Source organism: Podarcis raffonei, chromosome 2, assembly GCF_027172205.1.
Source record: "Podarcis raffonei isolate rPodRaf1 chromosome 2, rPodRaf1.pri, whole genome shotgun sequence".
Taxonomy (NCBI): Eukaryota; Metazoa; Chordata; class Lepidosauria; order Squamata; family Lacertidae; genus Podarcis; species Podarcis raffonei.
Genome location: NC_070603.1, coordinates 84,890,842 through 84,918,157, shown reverse-complemented (window position 1 = coordinate 84,918,157; position 27,316 = coordinate 84,890,842). Strand labels below are relative to the sequence as shown.

The following is a 27,316-nucleotide window of genomic DNA, read 5'->3' as shown; positions in this document are numbered from 1 at the left end:
AATCTTGGCTTACATGGCACAACTTTTATGTACAAAATTATGCAGAGTAGAACAAAGCACAATATTAGCATGTATAAATAAAACAAAACTCAAAGTACCTTCAATAAAATAAAATGCTGGCTAATTATTTAAACAATTGCGTTACAATCAATGAAGCAATCTGATGATCAGCAATTTATTAGACCAATTCTTTTTTCCAGGTACTGCAAAATACAAAAAAGAGACATCCTATTTTAGGAGCAAACTGTGTAACATGGTAGGCCAATTGCTTTATTTTGCTGTTGTTAGCATGGAAAAACTGCTTTGGTAGAGGGTGAATAGGAGCAATATAGTGGGGTCAGAAGCTAAACATTTCTCTATTCACTGTTTCTCCACTCTAAATCACCCCTGCTGCTTCTCTGCTGCCAATTACTGCCACCAGAAACATCTTTTTACATTTGTGCATAACTTAATTGTTTTAATGAAAGAAAAACTGGGGTCAACTATCCTTAATGGAAAGGGAAGTCAGTCAGTTTTCATATGAACAAGTAATAGGTCCACTGAATTTGTACTCTGTGGTTGCAACTGCATTCTAATGTGGGCAAGAGATACTACTCTGAGGCATTTTTTCCCTATCAAATTCTTGAGAATACCAAGGCAGCCTTTTTGCGTTACTGTATTTTATTGGATACAGGTAAGGCCTGTTTTAATGCCACCATAAAGAAACTAAACTGGTAGCGGCAATGAGAGTAAATTCATGCTTTTAGTTTTATGATCTGTTTTGAAGGGCTTAAAACATGGCAAACACAAATAGAAATTGCCATAATGGGAGGGGCTCTCACTGATCACAGAAAGGATCTGACACACTGTTACTACAACAGGAGCTGGTGTGAGCATCTTTAGGCACTGGGATCCTGCAGAGTTTGATATGAAAAAGATGCTCTTTTGAAATGCTTTAGAGATCCTGAAAAAAATTACTGGTTCGGTATCTCAGAAAACCTCTGATCATACTTTGAAGACTAGCTTTAAACTCACACAATGTCCCCCCCCCCTAATTAGAAAAAGAGCTAATGTTCTAATGATTCTCTCAGCATCCAGAGTAGTGGGGATACATTTCCAACACCCCCTTTGGCTTCAGAGTTTGAAATATCAAGTCCTATATTGTGTTTAACCAACAGAGGCCATGACAACATCCACAGGAAGTTCTTCTCCACTCCGTGCTGTGACTTGCATTGTCACAGTGTCTGTCAGGACAAGACGAGAACGGACCAAGAGATCGTGGCCACCCCGAAATACACCTGTAGTAGATATGAATACGACAATAGCATTAGGCTATCCATCAGCATCTCAAATGCTTAGAATTCTGCATCTCTGCTACCTCGAGAGCATTAAACTAAAATTCCAAAGAAACATACGACACTTAAAAAGAAAAAAAAAAGAAAAAGACCTGAAAATTAGAATGGCTCTTACATTAATAATGTTTTGGCTAACAGTTATGCAGTGTTATACTTTGGCGCTGTGGGTAAAACCTCAGTGCCTAGGACTTGCCGATCGTATGGTCGGCGGTTCAAATCCCCGCGGCGGAGTGAGCTCCTATCTTTCGGTCCCAGCTCCTGCCCACCTAGCAGTTCGAAAGCACTCTTAAGTGCAAGTAGATAAATAGGTACCGCTTTATAATGGGAAGGTAAACGGCGTTTCCGTGCGCTGCGCTGGCTTACCAGAGCAGCTTCGTCACGCTGGCCACGTGACCCGGAAGTGTCTCCGGACAGCGCTGGCCCCCGGCCTCTTAAGTGAGATGGGCGCACAACCCTAGAGTCGGACACGACTGGCCCGTACGGGCAGGGGTATCTTTACCTTTACTCAGCCATACCCATTAGGATCACCACAAAAATTGAAACCAATATATTAGCACAACTCCTCACCTGCCAGGTACAAGGCATGAGAGTTCTTGTTTTCAGGCACTTTATCTGACCGCTCGCAGGGCTGCATCCCTAGAAATTTGACAATATTGCCTACTGCCTCTGTGGAAAGAAATATATTGGGGACCATATCAGAATCCAAGAGAAAATACTTTAAAACTCGGGGGGGGGGGGAGAGAAAGCATATCAAGAGCCCCGCAAATATTACCTTCCAGTGTTTTCACTGTGGATAACGTGAAAGTCTCTTCTTTTTCAAACTCATCGCCAACTTCTTCCCAGGCTGCTCCAAAATTTGGCTTCAGAACCCTTTGGATGTGATCTGCTATGGTCACCTCAATGTCTTCCAGCTAATATAAAAAAAAAAAGGATATGTGAATCGATACCACTCTGTATCAAGCTTTGCCATTGGCTCATTGAGCAGCTGTAACCCCCGTCACATTAAGGCATCTCTCGCCTTCCAATTTAAAGGAGGGTTTGGAGGCTGCTTCAAAGGGCATTTAGCAGCTTTAAGACAGGAGAATGTTTTAAAGGGCTTGCATTTCCCCCCAGGTTGGCCACCTGCCAATCATGTGTCATGTGACTGACAGATCAGCAACCATACCCACCCACAGAATTTGGCCCACGAGGCTGATCCTAATGAGGATTTGGCCCCTGGAGTCAAAAAGGTTCCTCACCCCTGGATTTAGAGGGATGCTGGCCAAGGTGTTCTGCGTTTTGCGTAGTACTCTATATGCCTGTGACTCTGCCTCCTCTTCTGTACTCCCTCTCCTTTGCCAGCCATCTAGTCTTCAACATCCCTTAATGCCCATCTTTCCACAGAATCACTGGGCCAGCACCCAAGTAACACGCTGGACGGAGAAGTGGTGTGCCCTTCCAAGTCACGCCATTACAAACATCAGCTTGCCAGATGGAAGGATTGCCCCTCTCCCTGCATGCTCTTCTGAGTGTTTTCCCGACCATCCCCTCCAAAAGCCAATTGGGGGGGGGGGGCACACAGGGGAAGAGGTGGTTGGAAAAGCCCTGCCGCGCAAGCAGAAGCACTTCCACTGGGCCTCTGCTGACAGAGTTCATCCCATGAATCATGCCCGCTATGTGTGAGTTGGGTGCTCTACAGCCTTTACCGAAGGTGTCATGGACTTTGAAGACACTTGAACTCGGAACACAAGGGAGAAACGTGCTAGAAGAAGAGTTTGGATTTGATATTCCACTTTATCACTACCCAAAGGAGTCTCAAAACGGCTAACATTCTCCTTTCCCTTCCTCCCCCACAACAAACACTCTGTGAGGTGAGTGGGGCTGAGAGATTTCAGAGAAGTGTGACTAGCCCAAGGTCACCCAGCAGCTGCATGTGGAGGAGTGGGGAAGCGAACCCGGTTCACCAGATTACGAGTCTACTGCTCTTAACCACTACACAACACTGGCTCTCAGGAGGAAGGCACGCTTGGCAAATCCACACCGTGATCAACTCCCACCCGGGAACCAATGTCCCCACTGTGGAAGGACGTGTGGGTCCAGAATTGGCCTCCACAGTCACTTACGGACTCATTGTTAAAACTTATCTTTGTTAAAATCTTACTCGGCTACAAGTGATCGCCAAAGAAGAATACGAATATGCAAAACAGACTGATCTGCATGATATTTCCTGAGGGTGAGGAAGGGGACTTGGTCTCCTCGTAACACAAGGCCTCCCTGTAGGGAGCCTGACTCACATTATGATCTGCCTATGAAGAAGGGGCGTGTGCTCCCCTTCCAAGAAATAACTTTGCACACCAGCCGAGAGAGAGAGAGAGAGAGAGAAAGAATATGTTTTGAGCCTTTAGCAGCATGACACAGGGTGTCATTTATGTTTCTAATATGGCACAAATGCACACTGAATGCTGTCACTTTTTTCATTCTTAAATGATGATCTTTTTAGTGGGCAGCTTTTGGAGCAGCGCATACAGCGGATGTGACTCTCAGCAGAATTGCCAGACACTTGGGTGGGGGTGGGGAGGAAGAAACAGAGAAGCAAAATCAATAGATCAGAGCCAGGTTCAAGTTGCATTGTGCAGTCTGCTCTTCAGAGCGGAAAAAAGAAATGCCACCCTGTGTAATGGGACTGAAGCTGCAGGGAGAAGACAAGTCTTAGGGCAAGGAAAATCTCTGCACAGGAGTAGGTAAAACAGACCAGGTTTGAAATATCAGTTGCATGGTTGGAGTAAAAAACAACAACTCCCAGGGCAAGGGAGGAAAAGGAGCCCTCCCTGCAAAATGTTCCTGTAGGTTTGACACTCAGAACACTTCTATGGTGCCCTAAGCTGACAGGAAATCAATGGCCCTGATACATAAAATGAAACCCACTGAGCATAAAAGCTGGCTCATCACTATCCTCCACACAGCGCATCAGCTACACTCTCTAGAGCATATTATTATGTATTCATACTTCGGGGAGGGGGGGAATAGAGCCTTTGGTATTTTAAGTGTGTCGGGAAAGGTGTATTTTGCTTAAAAAACCCCTCCTTACCCAAAAGATTACAAGCAAAACAGCTTTGCTGGAGCATTTTATCTATGAAATGTGGGGATAGCACAGGGAGCTCAGAGTAGTCCTGCCCCAGGGAGATGTCACAGCCTTCAAGTAAATGGCTGCCAACATTCAGCTGGTTATAAGCCAGGTCTGTGTGTGAGCAGCTGGTGACAGGACACCCCAGGTTTGACACTTAGCCATCTGGACATGCTGAGACTGAACAGCCTGTTAGCTCAGAAGCTGGTCAATCCATCCTCTGGCCCTGATGAGACAGGGTTTCTAATGCATTTGTTAGATCAAGCCACAGCTCCCCAGAGGAGGTCAGGAGGCAAAGCTATGTCACCCTGGATGGCCTTGCCTTGGCTCACATTTCACCACCTGACCAGGAGACATTGAAAAAGGGACAGGAAAGTAGCTAAATCTCCTCTTACCACATATTCGTCCTCATAGCCCTCTTCCTCTGCTTCACCGGTGTTCGGGTCACAGTCCTTGACAGTGAATTTCATCATGCAGCTGAACGTACAGGCCACTGCAGAAAGGGGAAAAAGAAAAAGAAAAAAATCAAGCACAAAGAAATGTGAAATGTACAAGTTAATTTATATTCCTGTCTCAGCTCCTACGTCCAGTCTGCCTATTTATTAAAAAGTCACTGAGGACTGAGAGGAGTGCTTGTAATGTTATAATTTCCCAACAAGACAGTTCTCCCCTAGACAGAAAAGTCAAATTAACCTACCAACCTCACTCAAGGTAAACAAGTTTTTTCCACAGAAAGGGTGTCTAGAAGTCTTTAGGCCTACAATTCACACACTGTTATTATAGGCTTGTGTCCAAGGCAGTGCTAATAAACTGTCCCATCTGCACAAGGATTTACACTGGCACAATGGTACATTCCCCTTTCTCTCCAAGCATGCCTCTAAATCTGTTCCAGGATCCCCCCTCCCGGCTCCCATTTGGAGCATTTTAGTCGGGTGCAGGGCACGTGCCGGAAAAGTCAGTCCCACTGTGCAAAATAGATCCTTGCACTGACAGGACCAAGCACTGCATTTGAGACAAGTCTTCAAATAAAAAGTATGTGAATTTTCAAAAGTCATTTAATGTCTGTTAAAATGGACAGGGGCTGCAAGCTCAGAACTATAAGGCAGCTTGGTCTGACTGAGAAGGGAAGAAAACAGAGAAAATCTTGTTACCTGCTGTTGGGTCCTCTTCAGGCAATGCAATCAATGTATAGCAAGTGCCAGGTTGGTTGTACAGCAAACTTTTGGCAGGTATGTAACCAATGACCTCATATGCCTCAGTTGGCTCCATCTGCACTGTGACATTTTCCAGGATCTGATCATTCAGGGTGTTTGTGCAGTCAAACTATCAGGGAAAATCAAGGAACGTCATGGCACAAAATACTGAATGTACTTTACTGTACTGTACTGTAAAGTTTGGGGTTGTTTATTTAAAAGCATTTCTAAGTCACTTAATCTTTCTTTAAAAATAATTCTGAGCAATATACAACACAAAAACGAAACAAAAAATACAACATAAAACCAATTGTTGGTATCTGTCTGTCTCAAGAGACAATGGAGTGTCCTTCAGGGAGCAAAGCCAGGCTGTCAGAGAATCACAGCAACCTGCTGTGGCTGCAGAGACCAGAAACTCATAACTGCTGCCCCCCCCATGTTGTTTTCCTGTGTTAGCAGCACCGAAGTGACCTCTCCACGGCACAAACCTGGGCACTATGTACGGAGATCCTGGGCTCAGTAAAAGGGTAATACTGTATAAAAGTAATATATAAAAACAAAAATTCAGGGAATTTACATTAAGACAGAGTATGATCTTAGGGATTAGGGAAAACCTGGGCCAAAATATGTTTCTTTATAAGATATCTGAAGTTACTGGTGGTTGCTGCTTCAGAGGGAAGGGTATTCCATAATATAGGGGCAATAGCGGAAAATGCCCATTTTGGGGGCACCATCCTATAACATTCTGTAGGGTGAGATATGCAGAGGATATAAATGATCTTGCTGGTTTACAGAGGCGTAGGCGGTCTTTCAGGTTAACTGGTTTCCAACAATAGTTTTCAAAGACACACTATTAAGACCCACATTTAAGGCGATAACTGCAGAAGGCATCTGCTTTAGTGCATCTACAGACATAGTGCCTGCACTGGTCCTGGGTTGACCCTCCACACCCAACTAAGCTGTAAGCCAGTGCAGTTCTTGAGCCAGCATAGGCACAGAGCCTGCTTCCATGAAGATCCAATTTCCATATACAGTAACTCACAACTTACACACATTTAACTATTCAGCTTTAAGTGTTTGACAATCAATCAATCAAATAAAAAAAATGGGTGGAAAAGAGGCATATTTCTGGGGGGGGGAAAGACTTTGGCAATCCCACCTGCCATGCCATTGAGCCCCATGAGTTTTGACAATACACGATTTTGGCTTTACACCCTATCCCCGGAACATAACCCCAGTGTAAGTTGAGAGTCGCCTGCATTGGCTTCTTGTGCTACAATATTTCTTGGGCTGAAACATCCTTAAGAATGGCTTTCCATCCTCCAGCATCACCACTGGAGTGCACATTTCCCAAGGCATATACACTTTCAGTAGTAAAACAAATCTGCATATATTTTAGGATCAGCATCAAAAGTGGTTCTTAGCATTGTAACGGGGTCAGGTAGACACCCACTAGGACATCTCCCCATCTTTCAGATATAAAAAGGAGCCTGTGCCTTGCTATAAGCTAATCCAACCTACCCTCGTGGAGCTGTGCTGCATGCATCAATCATCTGACCCTGCTTAGCTGAGGGAAATGCTCTGGTCTGAGGCCTCTGGAAGGGACAACCCCAAATGAATCATTCTAGGCACTAAGCCTCCGTGTTATTTGCATGCCCCCCATTCTCCTCCTCCAGTTCAGCCACAAGAGGATTGGAAGGTTCTGCTTCTGTTTCTAATGAACCACGGTTACTCATTTTGTTTAAACCCAGACCCAATGTGGTTAAGTCTTAGGGCAGGGATGGGGAACCTCAGAACCAGGGACCAAAGGCAGCTCTCTAACTAACTAAGCCTCTTGAGACTTTACCCAGGCCACAATCTCTTCACCAGCCACAGCCCTGCTTCGAACCTCTGAGTGCTTTATCTCACGAGAATATGTCCTTGACCTCTAAGTATGCCTCTTGACTGCCTGGATGGAGGACAGAGAGGTGTGCAAGCATATGTAGAATCACAGAACCATAGAGTTGGAAGGGGCCCTGAGGAGCGTCTACTCTAGGCCAACCCTCTGCAATGCCGGAATCTCAGCTAAAGCATCCATGACAGATGGCCACCCAACCTCTGCTTAAAAACCTCCAAGGAAGGAGGGTCCACCGCCTCCCGAGGGACCCCGTTCCACTGCTGGAACAGCTCTTACTGTCTGAAAGTTCCTCCAGATGTTTTGTCAGAAACTCCCTTCTTGTAATTTGAACCCATTGGCTAGGGTCCTAGCCTCCAGAGAAGGAGAGTCTCTTATATGTATATGATTGGCAGCAATCCTTTGTATGTGGGTGCTGAGTGCAATGGGTTGGTTGACAGAGGTAGTGAATGATTGTAGTGACCGGGGAACGGATGTTGTGATCATGAGCCTGGGCAAGTGGCGGTATGAAAAGGGTGTTTTATGTTTGTTAGGATTCTACCTTATGCTGCCTCAAATGCTATTTGACTTTATTTATACTGATACTGTTTTCATGGATATGGAAACCATATTTGGCGTTTATTTGAAGGTAAACCATGTGACATTATTTTTATTGCACCCACTGTGCATATATTATACTGTAAACAGCTCTGAGATGTCAAGACATTAACCCATCTATAAATGGAAGAGACTACTGTCACTACTCATGTATTTTCAACGCAGTACCCACCTGGAACACCATGTGGTTTGTGAACGTGTGCTTGGTACAGTGGATCACATACTCCGTCTCCAATTCTGTAAGAGCCACTGGCTCGGAAGAGGACTTGAACAGCGGGCCAAGTTCTTGGAACTCTGGGATGGCAGCTAATTGTTCTAAAATACAGTTTTTAAAAAGGCAACAAATAGGTTTCCATTCACTGTCAGAGCATGAGTTCTAAAGTCAAGTGCAAGGACAGAGAGAGAGAGAGAGAGAGAAAGAATTGGCAAGTGGAACCTATTCAAGATTTCTGCTCTACTTAGACCATAGCTTGGGGAATAAACAACTCCCAGCCTCAGTCCCCTCATCTGTAAAACATGGATAAAAACATTTAAGTACAGAACAACAGAAGAAGAGCCTGCTGAATCAGGAGAATGGACCATCTAGTCCAGCATCCTATTCAATTATGAACAAGTTAAAAATCACAGGTCCCAGTACTGATCTTTGGGGGACTTCCATTTATTCCTGCTCTCTGCTTCTAGCACCTAACCAATTTTTGATCCAGGAATTGCTTACTCAGCAGTCTTTGGTGAGGTACCTTGTGGAAAGCTTTTTGAAAGTCAAAGTACACCACAGATCATCTCTATCTATGCTTGTTGACACCGTCAAAGAACTCTTAATAGATTTGTGAGAAAGGATTTTCCCTCACAGAAGCCAAGCTGGTTCTACTTCAGCAAGACTTGTTCTTATATGTTTGGCTATTTTCTCCTTAACAATACTTTCCACCAGTTTCCCCCAAACAAACATTAAGCTAACTGACCTTTAACTTTCAGGATCCTCGCTGGATCCCTTTTTTAAAAAATGGTGTTACCTGAGAACTGGAAAGTAGCTAATGTATGCAGGTTGATCTGAGGGACAAGTTTCATATTTCTGTTTAGAAGATCAAGAATTTCACATTTGAGTTCTTGAGGTGGATACCATCTGGAACTGGCAATTTGTCCATTTCTATTTAGTCAAAGTTGGCCCACAAGTGGGGGAGATAAGGAACTAGCCCAATGGCCAGATCTAGTTCCCCCACCTGCTATATACATAAAAAAGTAGTTGATCTTGACTCTACTCTCCCCAAAAACATTTCTAGTTAACACACTTCTATCAGAAAAATCTCAGATATCGAAAGACTGAGGGAATAATCCTACAGATTGCTCAACTGTCACATTCTATTCTCAAATACAAGGCAATATCATACCTTGGAATATTTCTTGTCTGGTCGCTGCCACTTTCTCTGGCTGCTTGGTGGCAGACACCGGAGCATTTTCTGCAAATGGAGCAAGAAAAACACAGCACATGTACAGTAATTCACGTTTGCTAAACTGAAGCTCTGTTGTGGTAATTCAAAAGGGGAATCGAACCTCTTACAGAGAAACAGCACCTTATTTTTGGTGCTCATTTAGAAAACCAGGACAGGAGGTGGGAAGAGAGCCAGAATTGGAACAAACAGCAGGTTGATTACTGCAATGGAAGAAGATGGCACCAATATTCTGATCAGGTAGCAGCATAAGGGGAAAAGAAAACGGTCCCTGATGTCTTAGCAAGATGAAACTGAAGCAATTCATAATATCGCAGGTGCTGCTGTGAAAAGGGCCCCTGAAATTCAAGCTGGGCCACCTTGAAAGGGCAGAGAGAACTGGAAAATCCCCAAGAAACGTGCTGTGCTAGACACTGATGAGAAAGTTTGTCCCTTGTTATTTCTTCAATTACCTGTTCTTTGTTCAGTGATGGGGGCAGTTGCCAAGGGAACAGACTTCAGGTCAAAGGGTTTTTCAGAAGGATCCAGTGTATATTGGTGTAGCGCCCTCTCCAGGCCAGGGATGGATACAGTCAATCCTGGAGAAGAGAAAGGGTGACCAAAATTGAACTTAACAGGAAACCAGGGACCTCTTTGTCGCCTTATAAATCAGAGCTCAATTAAGTCTCCACATCTGCTCTTCCATATGGCCTCATCCCAAAACCTGCTTAAAGGGCTTGGCTTGGGGCCAATTTAATCCCCTACAGCTTAAATGGGTTGCTGATTGAGCTAGGAGCAACTACCCACTGAGGAGATATTCCTATCCAGATGCAGAGGAACCAAATGCTTCACTGCAAATCCATTCCTGATGAATATCTGCATTTCAGGGAGCTGGGGACACTCATAACCTCAAAAGGGTACCTATGGAGACAACTCTCCTCCTGAGAGCTGCGTACAAAACAACTGGCATGCATCTGTTCCCATTCAGGGCTCAGGGAGCACAGAGGCTCTGCCATCCCTTATTATACAATCTGCACAGGAAGAGAAGCAGATCTGGAAATCAGGCTAAAATCCCCATTTGCCCTTCATGCTACACAAAGCCATCTCCGCTGACCCACAGTTTAGACAGACTTGAAAAGTTTCAGTAAATGCTGGCAACCAAAAAGGAGCCTTCAGAGCTATCCATCAAGCCTTCCCCTAATACACCATCAATTCATCAATGCTGCACAATGCACTTTGCTGTCCTAGCTTGGCGGGTGTGGAAATAAGGGGTCATCTATTGCCTTCCTTCCTGTTCCTTCTTTCTAACCAACCCCCTTGGCTGAGAGGAACTGCACTATGTTAAAGGTGGAAATGATGAGCTGGTTGGAAGTTGACAGTTACTAGGTTGGGATAGAAGGGAAATCAATCTGCATGGCCGGCCCTACTGTTAGGCAAAGTGCCTTGGGCAGCAGATACTGGGGTAAATGGGCAGCAGGGTCCGGTCCCTCCTAAGCCTCCTGGCCATTCCCTTCCATTGGAGGATAGACCTGCACGTATGCTGCACAGCCTCTTTTGGCTCCCCAAAACTAGCCAGCTGTCTCACACGCAGCATAGGAAGGTTCAGAGGCCAGGCCAGTTGGCTTCTCCATGTGGAATGGGGAGTTGGGAGGACAAGGGGCAGACTTGTGCTTCACTTCAGGCAGGTAAACATTTTGAGCTGGCCTTGTCAGTCTGTATATAGCTTTGACAAAAGCCAATGTGGTGAATTTTAGCATAAATAAGAGTTAAGTAAGCTACGGGTCTCTCTTCCTTTTTCATTCCCGCCCCCCCCTCTACTTTATTTTCTCACCGAAACTTTTCAATAAAATATAATTTATTTGTTTTTTTAAAAGTAAGCTAGGGGTGGCATTGTTTTGGGGTAGTAGGGTGAACAAGCTGAGAATTTTAAGTTCCTTGAGTTAGAGCTACGGATTTATTCAGCAGATGTCTTATGTGACTGTGAACAATTTTGATATCACTATAAAATTTGCCCTGAGAGTTTGGGCTACAAAACAGTTTCCCAATCTAACCTGAGCAACTTGCAAGTCAGCTTTTATTTTTATTTTTTAAAAAGAAAAACACAACAGAAGTTTCAAGCCAAACTACAGCACCTACAATTCTGTCAAATCTTTGTCACGATCTTCAAGATTATTATTTTTTTAAAACTCCCCCAAACCCGTTCCACATTATGGCAAATTCCAGCCATAAATGTGACTTTACGTTTCACATGCCCCCAAATTGGCAGCTTGGTTACCGTTCAGGATGTAGCCAGCATTGAGGGCTTTTTGTTTCTGCTCCAAGACACTCAGGTAGAACGTGGCCCTGTCTCTCACTTCATTGTCATCATCCATCACACACCTGAAATCAAGATCAGAGAGCTCTGCTCAGTGGGAATCACTTAAATCCACATGGACCTATCCAAGTTAATCCAATCCAGATGGTCAAGAAAGAGGATGGCATGCTCTGCGGTGAAGGGATCAGCAGCATATATAGCCTGTCCCAGTGCTGACAACAGTCAGGAAACAGCTGCTTACTCAGAGCCCATTAAGATTGTTTTGTGGTGCCAAATACAAGAGTGAATCTGCAATGGGTGGCCACCTCAGTGCATCCGAGCCTGGGAACAATCCCTTCTTTCGACCAAGGCATCTGTGCTGACCCTGCTAAGCTCCTAATCTGTTGCAGAGACTAAGATCAGAGAACTGCATCAATGCACGCAACCCCTGCCCTCCTTCAATCCTCCTTCTGGAAGCAAACCCAAGGCTGTGTCAGCACTTTTTGGTTAATATGTTTAGGCCTCTAACAGTTCTCCTCCATTCCATCTGAGGAAGTCTTATATTTTTATTCGGCACTTTCCAATTTTGCGTTTCCCTTCCTCTGGTTTTTATTATTTTGGGGATTTGCAAAGTGAGACGTTACTGCTCCCGTTAAAAATATTTTGTTCATTTTCTTAAGCCTTCTGCACTGATTCTATCCTCAAATCCAGACACATGAAACCCTGATGTCTCAATTCTGTCTGCTCTGCCTCTTTGGCCAGGGACATGAATCCAACAGCAACAGTCCTAGCTGCAATGGTATAACAACAACAACAACAACAACAATATTAATAATATAATTTATTATTTATACCCCGCCTATCGGGCTGGGTTTCCAGTAGCACTGACCAGCCAGCCAGTTTTTTCTAAATCAAAAGGAAGCAAGAAATTTAAAGCAGGTCTGTGCATCGTTTGCTTGGGGAAAATCAGCGGGACTTCCGCATCCAATCAGATTCCTGCAGGGTACTGTAGTCCATGCCAGCCCTCTTTGACCACACAGCAGCAGGAGTAATTATGAAATCAGCTTAGGCCACATAGTCAGCATGTCTGGCTTTTTCCTGAGCTGTCTCAACAGCAAAAAAACTGCCCATCTTTCCCAGGGAGAGCTTTTTGTGTTTTGTGTTAGATCTGTGTGGTCATGCTGTTCTAATCACAACTCACCTCTTCAGCAACACAAGGACACTGGGGAGCATTTCTTCGTTCTGAGCCCCAAATTTAGCCAGAGCACTCACAGCACCTGTAAGCAAGAAAGGAAAGAGGGATGATCAGCTGGAGAAGACAGTGTGGGAAGACCCTTAAAGCAGAAGTTTTCAACCTTTTTGGGTCCACGGCTACCTTGACCAATACTTTCTTTCTGTAGCATCCTTGTGGGGCTCTAGAGCCCAGTTATGTCACCCCTTGCCTGCAGAGCTGCAGTCCCTCACCCTTTTTTGAACACCCTCCCTTGTGGAGTTTTCCCTCAGCCTCATCTCTTCTCCCCTCTCCTTGGGAGTCCTCTGGGCAGCCGCAGCTGCCGCCCCGGTCTCTGAGCTGCTTCTCCTGCCCCAAAGAGAGGTGCATCCTCACACTGCCCCACGGGGGTCTGGGAAGTACCCCCAGAGGCACCATTCGCCTGGGGAGGTTGTAGCCAGGGCTGCTGCAATAAACAGTTGTGCAAGCTTTTGGGAGGTAGAGACGTGAGAGGGCATCAGGGGAGGGAGGGGAGGAAAGAGGGACAGAGGCCAGTATTGCCCGCAGTACCCCCCCGACCATCATTCAAGGCACCCCAGGGTCCCACGGCACACTGGATGAAAACCACTGCCTTAAAGGTTTAGCCAAGCATGGAATAGGAATATATTCACAGGACTGAACCAGGAACAAATAGCTTTTATGTTATCATTAGAACCTCATATAACAGAAGTATCTGAACTATCCCTTGCAGCTGATATCCTCTTATAACATGTAAGGTGTCATCGCTCTTTATCAGTACATTCTTTACGTCAGGAATGGAGAATCTGTGGCCCTCCACATGCTGCTGAACTACAATTTCCACCATCCCTGTCCATTGTCCCTTCCAGCTGGGGCTGATGGGAGTTGGAGTCGAACAGCACCTGGAGACTTACAGGTTCACCATCCCTGCTTCATAAGGATGAAAATGTTCAGAAGAAATCAAGCAGTGTTCCCATTTTAAAATTTAAATCCTGTTCCCAAGTGACCATTTACCTTGATTTGATTTCAAGTCAGGAAAGTTCATCTACCCCCAACAGCATAAAGAGGAGGAGAGGCTGTCATGCTTTGCAGGCAGTAGGTCCCAGGTTCCAATCCTGGCACCTCTGGACAGGAAAGACTCCTGTCTGCCTGAATCCTGGAGAGCCACGGCCAGGCAGCCCAGACAATCCTGAGCTAGACTGACCGACAACCTGACTCAATAAGCTCCTTGTATGTGTGCATGTACCTGCCCGGACTTCCTCGTGTTCCAAGACGACTCTGTTGTAAATGAAACGAATGTACTTTGAAGGGTTGTTGGTCTTAGGCCCTTCCTGGCCCAGCAGGTGGAGAATGCGAGTGGCCAGGACGGTGAACTCGCAATCTTCAATGAACTCGCACAGGTGGGAGAGTCCGGTTTCCTTGCTCTCTGAGTTCTCCTCAATGATGCCGATGATACATTCAACAATGGCTCGCTTGTACTCAAAGCCACCCTGGACAGGAACATGAATGAGTCAGGGTGAAAGCTCAGTGGAGGATAGTGGCTCTATTTCTACAGTACCTTTCTTAAAAAGAAAAGAAAAGCTACTGGGTAATAAGGATTTTTCACCTGCATTTCAAGGCAAGAGGGTGTCAGGGCACTTACTCATCTGCACTGTTTAGCAAAGAGTCTGGAATCTTTAGGATTTTATGCTTTCATTTTATAAAGGGACACCCTGCCACCTCCCCTGCCTGTTCCATTGTCCTGCTCCAACCAATTTGCATTTTTATAATTCTTTTGCTTGCTGCCTTCTGTTGGAAAAAGAAAATGGGATACCAAAAAGGGTGTCTCATGCATATGGCTGAGAATAAAAGCCTGAAAAAAGTGCAGCGACAGACTTTACTGGAAGGCACAGGTGCAAAAGGAAAAGCCTTAGGGCTGTTCAAGACAACCTGTTTATTCAGCATTCTTCCCAATTTGTCTGCACAAAGCTTATGCAGAGATTAGATCAAGTCCAATCTGTGCTGAGCATTCGTGCCAGTTGGGTTGTTGTAGAGACAATGAGCATTCATCCTGCACTCATCCCAATTTGCTTGCTGAGTAGTTAGACATCTTCCCATTAATCATTTGTTCAACTCGCACTTCAGTGCACTTCCCTGCCACTTTCCAAATCGAAGAGTGTCCTTTTTAAAAAGTGGATTTGTTGAGCAAGGGAGACAGAACACTTTAATCCATTTTAATTGCATAAAGCTAATGATCCGGCAAGCGCCTGAATCCCTTCCACAAAACACCGACAGCCTGGAGGCACCCTGAGTACAGCCTCCAGCATGCAGAGCGCTGGGTTTTGAAGCTGTGCATTTCTCCTGTTCCAAGCCTAAATCTTCTGCTGAAGAGTCCCCAGGGACTGGCTATAAATCACAGTGTTGGCAGGAAGGTTTTCAAGAACAAAATTAAGGCACATATCAAACAGAATGGATGGACAGAGGTGGGACAGCCCATCAAGCAATAATATTTTCATGTCCATGAAGCCCCCAAATAAACAGAATATTGGGTTCTTTCATAAAATGGCATACTAGGAAAACAAGAGCATTTCATCTTCCCAGATACAACCAACAGCTGCTTATTACAAATAGAATAGGCTATGTTTGCAGGGAAAGAGACCATTGTTTGCCCTATAGGATTTAAAAATGTGCTGCCTCATCTAAAGTTCGGTCCATATCTGAAGCTGCAGCCGTCTCAGATTGTTTGCCCTGGAGCCATTAGGAATAAACGGAATGGAAGGAACATCTGAAACCAGAATACTCAGGACGATACTCTCCACCCACACAAAAAGCTATCAGAACAGAACATTCCATTTTCAGAGGGAAAGAAAAATCAGCTTAAATAGCCGTAGTTTTATCCAGATCTTACTAGAAAGCAATACAACTGAAAATATTGCCAGCTGGTTAATATATTTAGAAAAACAGACACTGCATCAGATTGCTTTTTTGAAGAAAAAAAAAGTATCTGGAAAAATAATTGACTTCTGTCGGTGATCTGCCTGTAAAAATGGTTAAGGGGGTAACTCATTCCTTGGCAAGCACTGTGGCATTAGCAAAGGACAGAGCTGATGTAACTCAGGCTGCTAATAAGATTCCCAAGAGCAGATTTTCAGGGGGGGGGGAGTATGTTGAAATGGGCAACAACTGGCTGGGAGCTGGTGCCCATTCCAAAGGGGGTGGCAAGACAGGTGGCAACTAGCACCCAGGGCTGGCAAAACTAGCACCCACCTGTCAAATTTGGTCCACAAGGCCAATTCTGATAAAGACCTGGCCCATGGACCCAAAACATCTCCCTTTCCCTAATCTAAAATATGGAGACAGGCTGACAGTTTAAAAAAATCTAACACCAAGCAGCACCTTAGAAAATCCCTCAACCCAAACTGTAGCCTTATTTACACATTAAACAGACTGCATAGAGCCCCCACTGTCCTCATGCGCACTTGTGTGCACCTGAACCATGTTGAGTGAGAAGGTCCGATGTGGTCTTCTAAGCAGGCTTGACTAAATGCATGTAAAAGTCTCCTTGTGACTGCTTTGCTTTATCAAGGTTCCCAGTCATGCGGAGGCTTCTAAGGATGTTCACCAAATAAGTACAGCATAATCAGTAAGCAATGCTTTTCTGCAGGAAATGGTGAGTGGGTTTTAGCTAATACTGTATTGACAAGTATGTAACATGCCTGCAGTAGGCATGTGCCCTATGAGCAGTGGTAGCATCTGACTGACATTACTCAAGTGGGGAAATAATAAATTAATAAATTAATAATAATATATTTATACCCTGTCCATCTGGCTGGGTTTTCCCAGCCACTCTGGGCAGCTCCCAACAGAATATTAATAATCATCATAATCATAAAGCAATAAAAGATCAAACATTAAAAACTTCCCTAAACAGGGCTGCCTTCAGATGTCTTCTAAAAGTCAGGTAGTTGTTTATCTCTTTGAAATCTGATGGGAGGGCATTCCACAAGGCGGGTGCCACTACCGAAAAGGCCCTCTGTGTGGTTCCCTCTAACCTCACTTCTTGCAGTGAGGGAACCACCAGAAGGCCCTCGGCGCTGGACCTCAGTGTCTGGGCAGAATGATGAGGGTGGAGACGCTCCTTCAGGTATACTGGGCTGAGGCTGTTTAGGGCTTTAAAAGTCAGCACAAACACTATGAATTGTGCTCGGAAACATACTGGGTTAAAATACTTCTACATCGTATCAGATTCCTGCAGTCCAAGCTGTAAGGTGAAGCTAGTCATATTTCTGTCACGCAGGCTTCCATTTTGGGTTGCGCAGGTTGCAGGAGAAAGATCGACCCGAGCCAATAATGAGGAGAGCGATGCAAACGGCGACACTTACCTCCTCACGCAGCATTGTGAAGAGGAAGTTCATGAGGACGGCATGCTTGCGTGGATACTTCTGACAGAGGGCGCTGATGGCCTGTACCACAACAACCTGGAAAGAACATGGAATGCAACAAGCACACTCAATGACCGGAGTTGCGTCTCACACCAGCCCACATCCCACAAGCAGAAAAGCTCAAGAAAAGCCCCAAGCACGAGTCTTTCCATACCTTGAACTCGTCGGAGATTTCAGACATAAAAGAGGAGATCTGCTTCATGAGCCGGTCAATGCTACTTTCGCTGCCGGTTTTCAGCAGGGTGGTGATGGCCAGGGTGGCAATGCTGCGGTTGGAGTCTGTGACCAGATTCTCCAGATCAAGATTGCAGGCAGTCACAGCAGACGGGTGCTTCATAGCAACCTAGTGGTGAGGAACAGAAAGAAGAATTTGCTTCCTGCAGGCTGGCTGAACTTGTAAGCATGAATATAGAGTATCTTCAATACAAGAGCCCCTGGGAGAGTTCACAACTTCGGCACAATGGGCAAGAATCATAAAGTTTCTGACACAAATAAACTGCCATTTATTAAACTGTTTTTGTTGTGCTCCAACTTCAGCTCTTGCCTTGTTATCTTTGAGCTACAGTTCCACCTTGCATACAAAATGCAGAGTTTAATGCTGTGGTTTAATGCCAGTTTAGCAACACAAATCTTCACAGTTGATCCTGGCTAGTGGAACACTGACCCAGATTTTCCTGCCTGGGATACAAAAAGGAGCTGAGACTTAAAATTAAGGCAGTGTGCAGGGGAAGAAGTATGTGGGCCTCAAAACTTGTTCCCAGTTTCTTAAACCACAGTTCAGAAAACCAAGAAATGGACACATAACCAGAGAGGTGGTTCAAAGAACCGGTGAAATCTGTTCCTATCAGCTGGTCTCATAGGATCAATGGCACTTCTTTTTTATTATTTCACCTATCCAAGGACTAAGAATTTAGCCCTACCCAAGCAGGCAAACCCAACTGGCCACAGAGTTCTTTGAGCCTTCTTACCTTGTTGAGGGTTCGAACAGCTGCATAGCGAAGTGCTGCCTTGGGTGAACTGCAGAACAATTGTAACACTAAAATGAATAATAATAATGATAGAGTATTATTGGCAAGATAGTCACACCAGCCATACTGCAACGATTCAGCAAAGATTCAGATCACAGTCTGCATAAGGGGTGAAACTGGAACACAAGAAGTTTGCAGAAGAGACATATTTGTCTCATTCCCAGAGGAGACAAATGCACATTGCTTTGTCCACCAGTCACCAAATCTAAGCTGGGATAGCCAATGCAGTACCCTCAAAATGTTCTAAGACTACAATTCCCATCATTCCTGACCATTGACCAGCCTGCCTGGGGATGATGGGAGTTGAGGTCCGACAAAATCTGGGGGGCACAATGTTAGCTACCCCTGGTTGATGTTGTCTGTTGGAGATGACAAGACATGACCAGGTTTTTGCTCCTGCATCAAGTCATCGTTCATCCACTCACTTACGCCTCTCTTAATATTCACAGTGGATTTTGATTCCTTTTAGAGTACACTTTTCTTAGCAAATATCATATTATTAATTTATTATTATTATCACCATTACTACTACTACTACTACTGCTATTATTCCACCACCCTATACCCGAAGGTCTCAGGGCAGTTCACAGGAAAAAAATCAGACTATAAAACCACAAAGTACATAATCAAAATACAAACAATAACCACCCAATAACACCCCCTAACACATTTTAAAAGGGCATAGGATGTCAATCAAATCAAGCAAAGGCCTGCTTAAAGAGGAACATTTTGGCCTGGTGCCTAATATTAGGCAAACGCTTTCTTACATCACATATCCAATCTTCCCAGGGCCCAAATGCACCATCTCAATCAATGAGCCTGCCTGCATGTCACTTTGCTGATGCTATCCTACAGCACTCACAGGCCTGCTTTGCAACACACAGCAACCCTCAAGATGCTGGGGATTCCTGCACTGAACCCAGCAAGGGAGTGCTTTTTCTTGACAGCGAAACTTTAGTTTTACGACCAGTAAGCAAACTGGCATGCGTCCAGCAAGCCTCCCTTTCCTTCAACAATTAAAAAACTTACCAGACACAGCCGGCGCCAGTTCTTTAGCCGAGCAGCTGGGCAGGTTAACAATGGCAGATGCAGCTTCATAGACCACCATCTCATGCTTGTTCCGTAAGCAGCTCTCAATGAAATCAAACAGGGGGCTGTCACGGCTAGGACACCAAAAGAGGAGGAGGAGGAAGAAGAGGAGGAGTCAGGTCCCATGCATAAGCCAACTGCTTGACTTAAAAACTTGCATGGCTGTCCACTGGGAGAGCAAACTGAATTTTTGGAAGTGACCCAACTGCTTGGAGGTGTATTATCCACTTGAAGGGGGGCAGTTTGCCACCATTGAGCGGCATATGAGTTTTAGAGGGTGGGAGGAATCAGATCTGGTTGCAAGGCAGTATCATCAAGGGCCATGCCTCCCAGCCCAAATAGCTTTGCTTGCTCTCAGTGCTGTTCTAATGCAACCAAAACTGATTGGGGAAAGAACACAGCTCAACGGTAGAGCATCCAGCTTGCAAACAGAAGGTCACAGGTTCAATCCCCGGCATCTCCAGGTAGGGTTGGAAGAGACTCCCGCCTGAAATCCTGGAGAGCTGCTGCCAATCAGTGCAGGCATTACTGGGCTAGATAGACCAATAGTCTGACTCAGTACAAAGCAACTTCCTATGTTCCTATAATGGACTTCCTACTTTCTTAGAAGCAGCCGACCTTTTCCTCCATTTTAATGATGCTAACATAAGAAAGGTAAGACTTGCAGGTGAATTTGGGAAACTTTCCAACACTTTAAAAAAGCCCAAAATCAAATTTGAAGAACGTTTGGTGTAGCGTTACGCAGAATGTTTTTTCCTGGGATGTAAAAACAATAGCAAGCAGTAGGACTTACCCTCCAGCTTCTTCTTCCAGCAGTTTGCTGGCCACTCGGATCATCATGCAATAGGCAAAAGGCGATTTTAAGCCATGGCGCATGAACTTGTTCAGCATTTTGTTGACAGCCAAGCGGTCATTTTTGCGCACGTGATATAGCAAGCCAAGGGCATGATACTGGAATACATTAAGGAGAGAGAAAAATGGGTCGTATCAGGGTCAAGGTTATTTTCACTTTTTTTGGCTTCACAGGCTAGAACCTCATCAGATCATAGCTATCAGGGCCAAATGTGACAGGTGGGTGTGGTAGCCCACCTGTCAATCACCAGACATCACTGTGATGTCAAGGGATTGGGCACTTTGAAGTCCCAAAGCTGAGACTTCAAAGCACCACACTGTGCTTAGAATGACAGAATTGTAGAGCTGTAAGTGTCGCCTATCTTGTAAAGAACACTATGCGGTGCCTTTAAGAGTACAAAGCTTCACCTTTACCACCCACCAGCCAATGGGCAGTAGAGTCTGCACTTTGAGGTTCCTGCTTGTGAACTGGCAGTCATAGCTCTACCTGCCCCCCCCTAACATCACATAGGACATCATGTATAAGGCAGGTTGGTGTGCTTTGGGGGGAAAGGACTTGTGGGGCACCTATGAACCCCTGGTGGGTCAAGTTTAGTCAGCGGACCAAGGGTTCCCTTTCCCTGCCACAAATCAACCCAGAAGCACACACCTAAAACTCAATGTCATTTTTAAAAAATGACTGAAAGTGGCTTTAATATTCTTACCTGGACCATGATATTATCACTCGAAGCTGCCTCCTGAGCCTCATTCACCCAGCGTTTTACCACATCAAAGCTTGTTTTCAGAAGATGCTGTCAAGAAAAATAACAACAAAGAGGCACATAAAGAAGTGGTCTTTGCAATCCTTCCAGCAGAGACAAGGGAAGACCCCAGAAAGATCTGGCACAGGTTTTGGGCTCTATGAGCTGCACATGTTAATGTTAGCCTATCACCACCACCCACTTTCCACCTGTGGCTTGGAACAGTCTCGGAACTCAGGAAGGCAATGCTTCTGAAAAGCAATTTGGCAACAGGTATAAATTTCAGAACGTCACTGCTTCTTCCCCAAAATGCAGCAATGGCCCACCAAGGGACCAAGAACAGAGACACTCTGAGTTCCTGGAAAGAAGTACATTCTCCGATCCTAGCTTTTCACAAAAAGAAGCGTATACCCTTATTATTACAGATGGGCAAACAATGTAACGCTCCTTCAATCCGAACACAGCCCTTCTCGCTCGGGGCACAGGCTGTGTGTCAAGAACCTACGTACCAAAGACGAGACAAGGGCAGAGCTGGAGACACTGGGCACCTTGTCCACAATCGCCTGCTTCATGTAGCGCTCGATGGCCTGCAGCATGGTCGTCTGAGGGGATGGCAAAGCGAGAGATGCTTGTGAGAGCAGAAACAGGAGGCCATTTGGCAGGAGGACTTAAGAGAAGGGGCAAAATGAGCAACAAAGAAGCGAGTCAGGAAGCAAGGGAGAAGAGGGGGATTCAAGAGAGACAACGACTGGAAGGATGGGGAAAGACAGCAGGGGTAGCGGGGAGAAAAAGATCCGCCAGCAAAGAATCACACTGTGGCACTTACATCGGTAATCTGGCAGAGGGCTCGTACAGCAGGGCCTCTGTAGTTGTCATCTTTCCCCGTCATATCTTTGGTTAAACTGGATTAAAATAAGGAAAAGTTTTTAGGATTGCTTACAACAGTGGCGAGAGCTGTAAGAAAAACACTGGGACCTAATTTGATCAGTTGAATGTTTGGTATCTGGTGGGCAGGGATTGTGTGTTCTGATCTGGAATCAGCCCCTCTCTTCAGTGTGATCCGTTATGTTCAGTTAATAATGTCCGTTATGAGGGACCAACTGCCTCTTCTTGTTTTCTTACCTCAGACTCGACTCACAATGTTGTTTTAGTCTTGCTCATCATGTTATTTTGCTACAGTTTTCTCTCAGTTTATTATTAAAGCTTGTTTACATTTACGTGAGCCACTTATTTTTCTCAAAGAAAAAGAAACTCTGCTGAAGAATGCTGGAATATCCTAAACTTGAGTGAGTGAGGGGGTATTCCCAGTTTGCCAGGAGGATTAATTTTGTTAACCTCACCACCACCTCCTCCACAACAAGAGCTGCAGGCCAGAAGAAACAGAAGCACGTTCCCAACAAGATGGAAATGCCTTTGTGGGAGTGACCCAAAGGGCCACAATAATTATGATAATGTGTACCCCTGTAAATCCCTGAGTGTGCTCCTAATAGAGAAGTTATGGTAGCCTGTTACTTTATGAAACTGATGATTTCACAACATGTGCCGCCCTCATTGGGGGCAGGAAAACAGCTAATACGTAAATCACAAGATACAGCATAAAAGCTAAAATACGAGTTGCTACACCTTAACAATGTGGTTTGTTGTCTTTCAAAATGTGCATGCTCTCACAAACTCAAAAGGAAGGTGCAAACTACTGCTCAAATTTGCCTGCAAACATTGACAAGCATTGCTGTTAACAGTTTCCACTGAGTCAAAACATTCCTTATCTCCACGTATGCTAGAAAGATTCTCACGAAAGTATCCACAAGATAAAAAAGCAATAGGGGTTTTTTTAGAGGGGGAAAGAAAGAAGGCACTATTATCTTGTTGTTTTGTCTTGATTTCCCAGCTGCAGTGAACATGCTTGGATTGCTCCAGGTTGGAGTTGTCCAACTGCACTGAGAGGACTTCAGCATCTGTCTTTCAACACCCTTTTTCAAGAAGATCATTTCTCCCTCTCAAACACCTACCAACTTCATTGTTTCCTATAGGCACTGCTGCCAACCCTACTTGGCTAAAAGGGTCTCAAGGAGATACAGACACACACACACACACAACTTAAATAAAAATAGGGGAAACAGTTGCATGGAGAACAGCTCAAGAAGGAATCACCTGCTAGTCACAATGATGACATCCTCTGAGAGGCTGGACATCTCTTTGATGGTCAGGTAGCACATTCTGCGGAGAGTTGGCTGGCAGAAAAACAAGGGAGGTAAGTGTTATGATGCATAAAAAATGGACAGGGTATAATGTCACTGCCCTGGGATCCTTTGGGAGGAAGAGTGGGATACCAATGAATGAATCAATCAATCAATCAATCAATCAATCAATCAATCGATATTGCTATCATTTCTGGGGGGGGGGGGACAGGAGTCGCCAAACATTTTGCTATTGGCTCACCCAGAACATATTTTGGTACAAGTCATAGCTCAGTGACAGAGCATCTGCTTTGCATGCAGAAAGTCCAGGTTCAATCCTCAGCATCCCCAGGTCGGGCTGGAATAGATTTGTTGTCTGAAATCCTGGACAACCACTGCCAATCAGTGTAGGCTATACTGAGCTAGATGGACTAATGGTCGAATTTGGTATAAGACAACTTCCTATGTTCCCATGACTGCACTTGACCAATAGCATATGTCAAAAAATAAACTGTTTTGTCATGAGAGGAAAGGAGGCTGCATATGAGCAGAGGTTGGATGGTCACCTGTCATGGATGCTTCAGTTGAGATTCCTGCATTGCCGGAGGCTGCAGTAGATGACCCTTGGGTCCAACTCTGCAAATCTATGATTCTATGAGAAACAAATGTAACAATGGCTTCAGGCCATTTTGGGAGTGGACCTGCCACCCCACCATTTTGCCAAAGTGGGTCTTTGGCAAAAGGATTTCTTGCCCAGGACTGCACACTAAAGCAGGCCTGTCCAACAGGTTGATCGCGATCTACTGGTCGATCGTGGGACGTCTGTGGTCGAAAAAAAAAAGCTCAACAACTTTGGACAATCCAATGGGTAGATCACTGCCAGTTGTTTTATAGCGGCAGTACAGGAGTAGATTGAAGTCTCTTGGAGTTTGGACAGCCGTGCACTAAAGGATAGGCCTCCCATACCCTTCCCCTCCCCTATGTGAACATATAGAGGCAGACTTGGCATGCTTACATCATTGGACTGGAACAGCTTGGTCATTGCAAAGAAGGATTCTGTGGCTTCCATCACACCAAGGTGCTCCCCCTGGAACACAGGGAAGAAACCCATCAACATTTATTAGCAACTAGAATCAATAGTGGAATAAACTGCAGTGAGCATTGCCGCAGAAATCACATCTACACTAGCAATCGCTTTAAGCAACAGAGGGAAGTTCATGTCAATAGTTTGCCAAGGCTGGGAGGTCAGAAAGAAGCAACTTTGTTAACATCATCTTTGTGGAAAAGGACCCCTGCTACAAGAGCTTCTTGCTGGTATCTCTCTGTCTCCATTATCTCAAGAGACAATGGAGTGTGCCTCTGGGCATGAAGTCAAGCTGTTGCATTAGCAGCACTGAAGTGACGTCCCTGGGGAGTAAGCCTGGGCAGTGTTTATGGAGGTCCTGGGCTGCCCAGGCGACAAGACCTCCCTCTTGGCATCACTGATGTGGTCCAAAGGAAAGCAGAGCAATACCTTTGGCACCAGCTTGGCTACAGGAACTGCTGGAAGGCGGCTACCTTCCCAGGTGGAAAGAACCAACTACCTCTTCAAAAGAGAGTCACTTCGAGAACTGGCACAGGCTACTTGGTTGCTGCCTGATAACGGTACCTGCTTCATCAGCCTGGAGGGGGGAAAGGAAGCACCACCAAGACAATTCACAACCCACTGCTATTGAAACAGCCGTTCTTCCAAGCAGCACAGCACAAGCTCTACTCATAAGCATTAACAGGCAGACAAGTTCTGGTTTAACATAGAGAAGAAACCATTTTAAATGAAAAAATAAAAAGTCTCCCCATTACCTGGTTTATGAGATACAAAATCTTGGTGAGGATGTGAGCACATTTCCGGGGGTTTATAGGTGTCTCATTGAATACTCGGGCCTAGGAAGAAAGATGTGAATGGATGAGATCTCAGAGATATGCCAAAATGTATTTCCTTGAGAAAAAGACCAGCACTGTTAAAGAACTTACTTCTTGCAGCACAGCACTTTTCTCTAAGTGTTGGAATGGATTGGAACCCCCACCTGCAACAAAGGAACATCAAATGTGATCACGACCAAGGATTTTTCACTAAGTGTAAAATCCAGTAAGCTGGAAACCCTGAATTTCAGTCACCATCAACTTTGCTGGGGTGAATATTTATCACCTTGGAATCCTCAGAAAAGAACTTTTAATGTAGATCTGGGAATTCCTCACATGTGATAGGCTAAGACCTCTACAAGTCATCCCATATATTGAGGCTGACAAGCTATATGCAATTAACACCATTGTAACCAACCCTGTGAAAGCGAAGGAAGTATTTCAAAAAGTTTAGATATATTTAGCTACTTGAGCAACCAGAAGCTTGGAAATTTACCAGCTCTGTAAAAGAGTCTTACATACAGAAAAACTTGTGATGGGAGAAGATCTCATAACTCAGCGACAGAGCACATGCTTTGCGTGAACAAGGTCTCAGGTTCAATTCTTTCCTCCCCCCAGTTGCTATTAACCTCAAGATAGGTACACCCATTAACCCTATTTCTGATATTCTATGAATTCAAATACCACTTTCCAGCCCTTTGCTGAAAAAGAAAGAAAAAACAATAGTGTACAACCAAAAACAAAACAAATAAAATTTATGCAGCCCTGTCTCATCTACAGTTTATAGCTGAGCAGTAAAGCATATGCATTGCATGTAGAATAAAACAGGTTCAAATTCCCAGCATCTCCCATCAGAGCTGAAAATGTCTAGGTGACTTAGTTATCCAACATATCTTGTCAACCAAATTCATTAGCTGTTCCCTCATCCACCCAAGGTACTGCCCTAAAATGAGCATCCCTATTGTTTCAAAAGAAGGGTGGCTTGCAGACATCTATCAACAAAGCTGTACCATATCTGAAATAAAGATGGAGAGAGAAACCACTGATAGGCACTTGCCTTATACAGACACAGAGAGAGGAAAGGAGAAGGTGTCATTTTGCTTTTTCTCCAAACCAGCAAAAAACTCACCAGTCAAATGTAAGCACTATTTATTTATAGACTGCTTAATGTCACATTTGGAACTGTACAACTAAAACAGTCCAAGAGCGCTTGCTTAGGGCTTTATAAGTTGCCAAGCGAGGCCCAAGAGATTAGGAGAGATGGAGCAAAAACAGTAGATAAATGTTCCAACGGAAATGGAACAGCTATGGGGTGGGAAAGTATACAACTGCTGAACCACCATACAGTAAAAGTATATTATGGTTGAACAAAAGAAACCTTGTGCAGAAAGACCATAATAACATTTTAAAGCCTTATTAAAATAAGATGTGCAAGAGATATAGATGCACTTCCCTTAAGATCACCTTTATTTATCTGATGAATCGCTTCCTACGAAGCATTTTGAAGCAATTCAACAATCAAAACATACATGCCTAAAAGAATTCCTATGTAAGAAGAATTTCACATATAAACCGAGGATCATCTAGCCCAACTGTCTGCAATGCAGAAATCTCAAGAGGCGGCTCCCCATCCAATTCGAAACCATACTGGACCCTGCTTAGCTATGCAAACGTGCTAGTAGTTTCATTGCTGCCCAACTGGGACGACAAATGAATTGCTATTTCCCATTAACTCACCGGACTCCTCGTCCTTCTTATCGAACTTCTTCAGCATCCTGTCCTTGTGTTGCTGCAGGGGCCGCGGAGAAGCTTGAGAGCCGAGAGCCGAGGCCGGCAGGCGACACAGCCCGGCCAAGGGGAGAGGCAAGGAGCGCGGACCCCGAGAAGGGCTATCAGGCTACTAAGGTGGACTGCGCCTCCCTGGGCATCCCTGGAGCTCCGACTTCCTGCAAAGGCGCCACTTCCTGCCAGCATGTCACCGGGACAGCTCAGCACCACAGCAGCGCGCAGGCGCCCTCGTCGCCTCGCGGGCTGCCGAGGGCTT

The 27,316-nt window shown here is 44.9% G+C and overlaps 1 protein-coding gene across 1 annotated transcript; it reads right to left on the bottom strand.

Annotated features, from left to right (window-relative positions):
* Positions 1-1,022: 1,022 nt before the first annotated feature.
* Positions 1,023-27,209, bottom strand: COPG1 (COPI coat complex subunit gamma 1). Its single transcript, XM_053377953.1, has 24 exons — positions 27,010-27,209; positions 25,384-25,436; positions 25,213-25,293; positions 24,389-24,460; positions 23,348-23,427; positions 22,023-22,098; positions 21,706-21,798; positions 21,161-21,247; positions 20,398-20,555; positions 19,545-19,678; positions 18,456-18,523; positions 17,642-17,830; positions 17,428-17,523; positions 14,313-14,556; positions 13,040-13,115; positions 11,821-11,924; positions 10,019-10,144; positions 9,507-9,575; positions 8,294-8,436; positions 5,589-5,760; positions 4,833-4,930; positions 2,107-2,245; positions 1,902-2,000; positions 1,023-1,277 (listed from the first exon to the last, which is right to left on the bottom strand). Exons 1-24 carry the CDS (start codon positions 27,044-27,046, stop codon positions 1,147-1,149), a joined length of 2,625 nt encoding a protein of 874 aa, XP_053233928.1. The 5' UTR covers positions 27,047-27,209; the 3' UTR covers positions 1,023-1,146.
* Positions 27,210-27,316: the final 107 nt, after the last annotated feature.

Coding starts and splice junctions, on each gene's coding strand:
- COPG1 (XM_053377953.1), bottom strand. CDS start 27,046: ATGCTGAAGAAGTTCGATAAGAAGGACGAGGAGTCCG. Junction 2,001..2,106: donor CACAGTGAAAACACTGGAAG/GTAATATTTGCG, acceptor TTCTTTCCACAG/AGGCAGTAGGCAATATTGTC. Junction 1,278..1,901: donor TCATGCCTTGTACCTGGCAG/GTGAGGAGTTGT, acceptor TATCTACTACAG/GTGTATTTCGGGGTGGCCAC.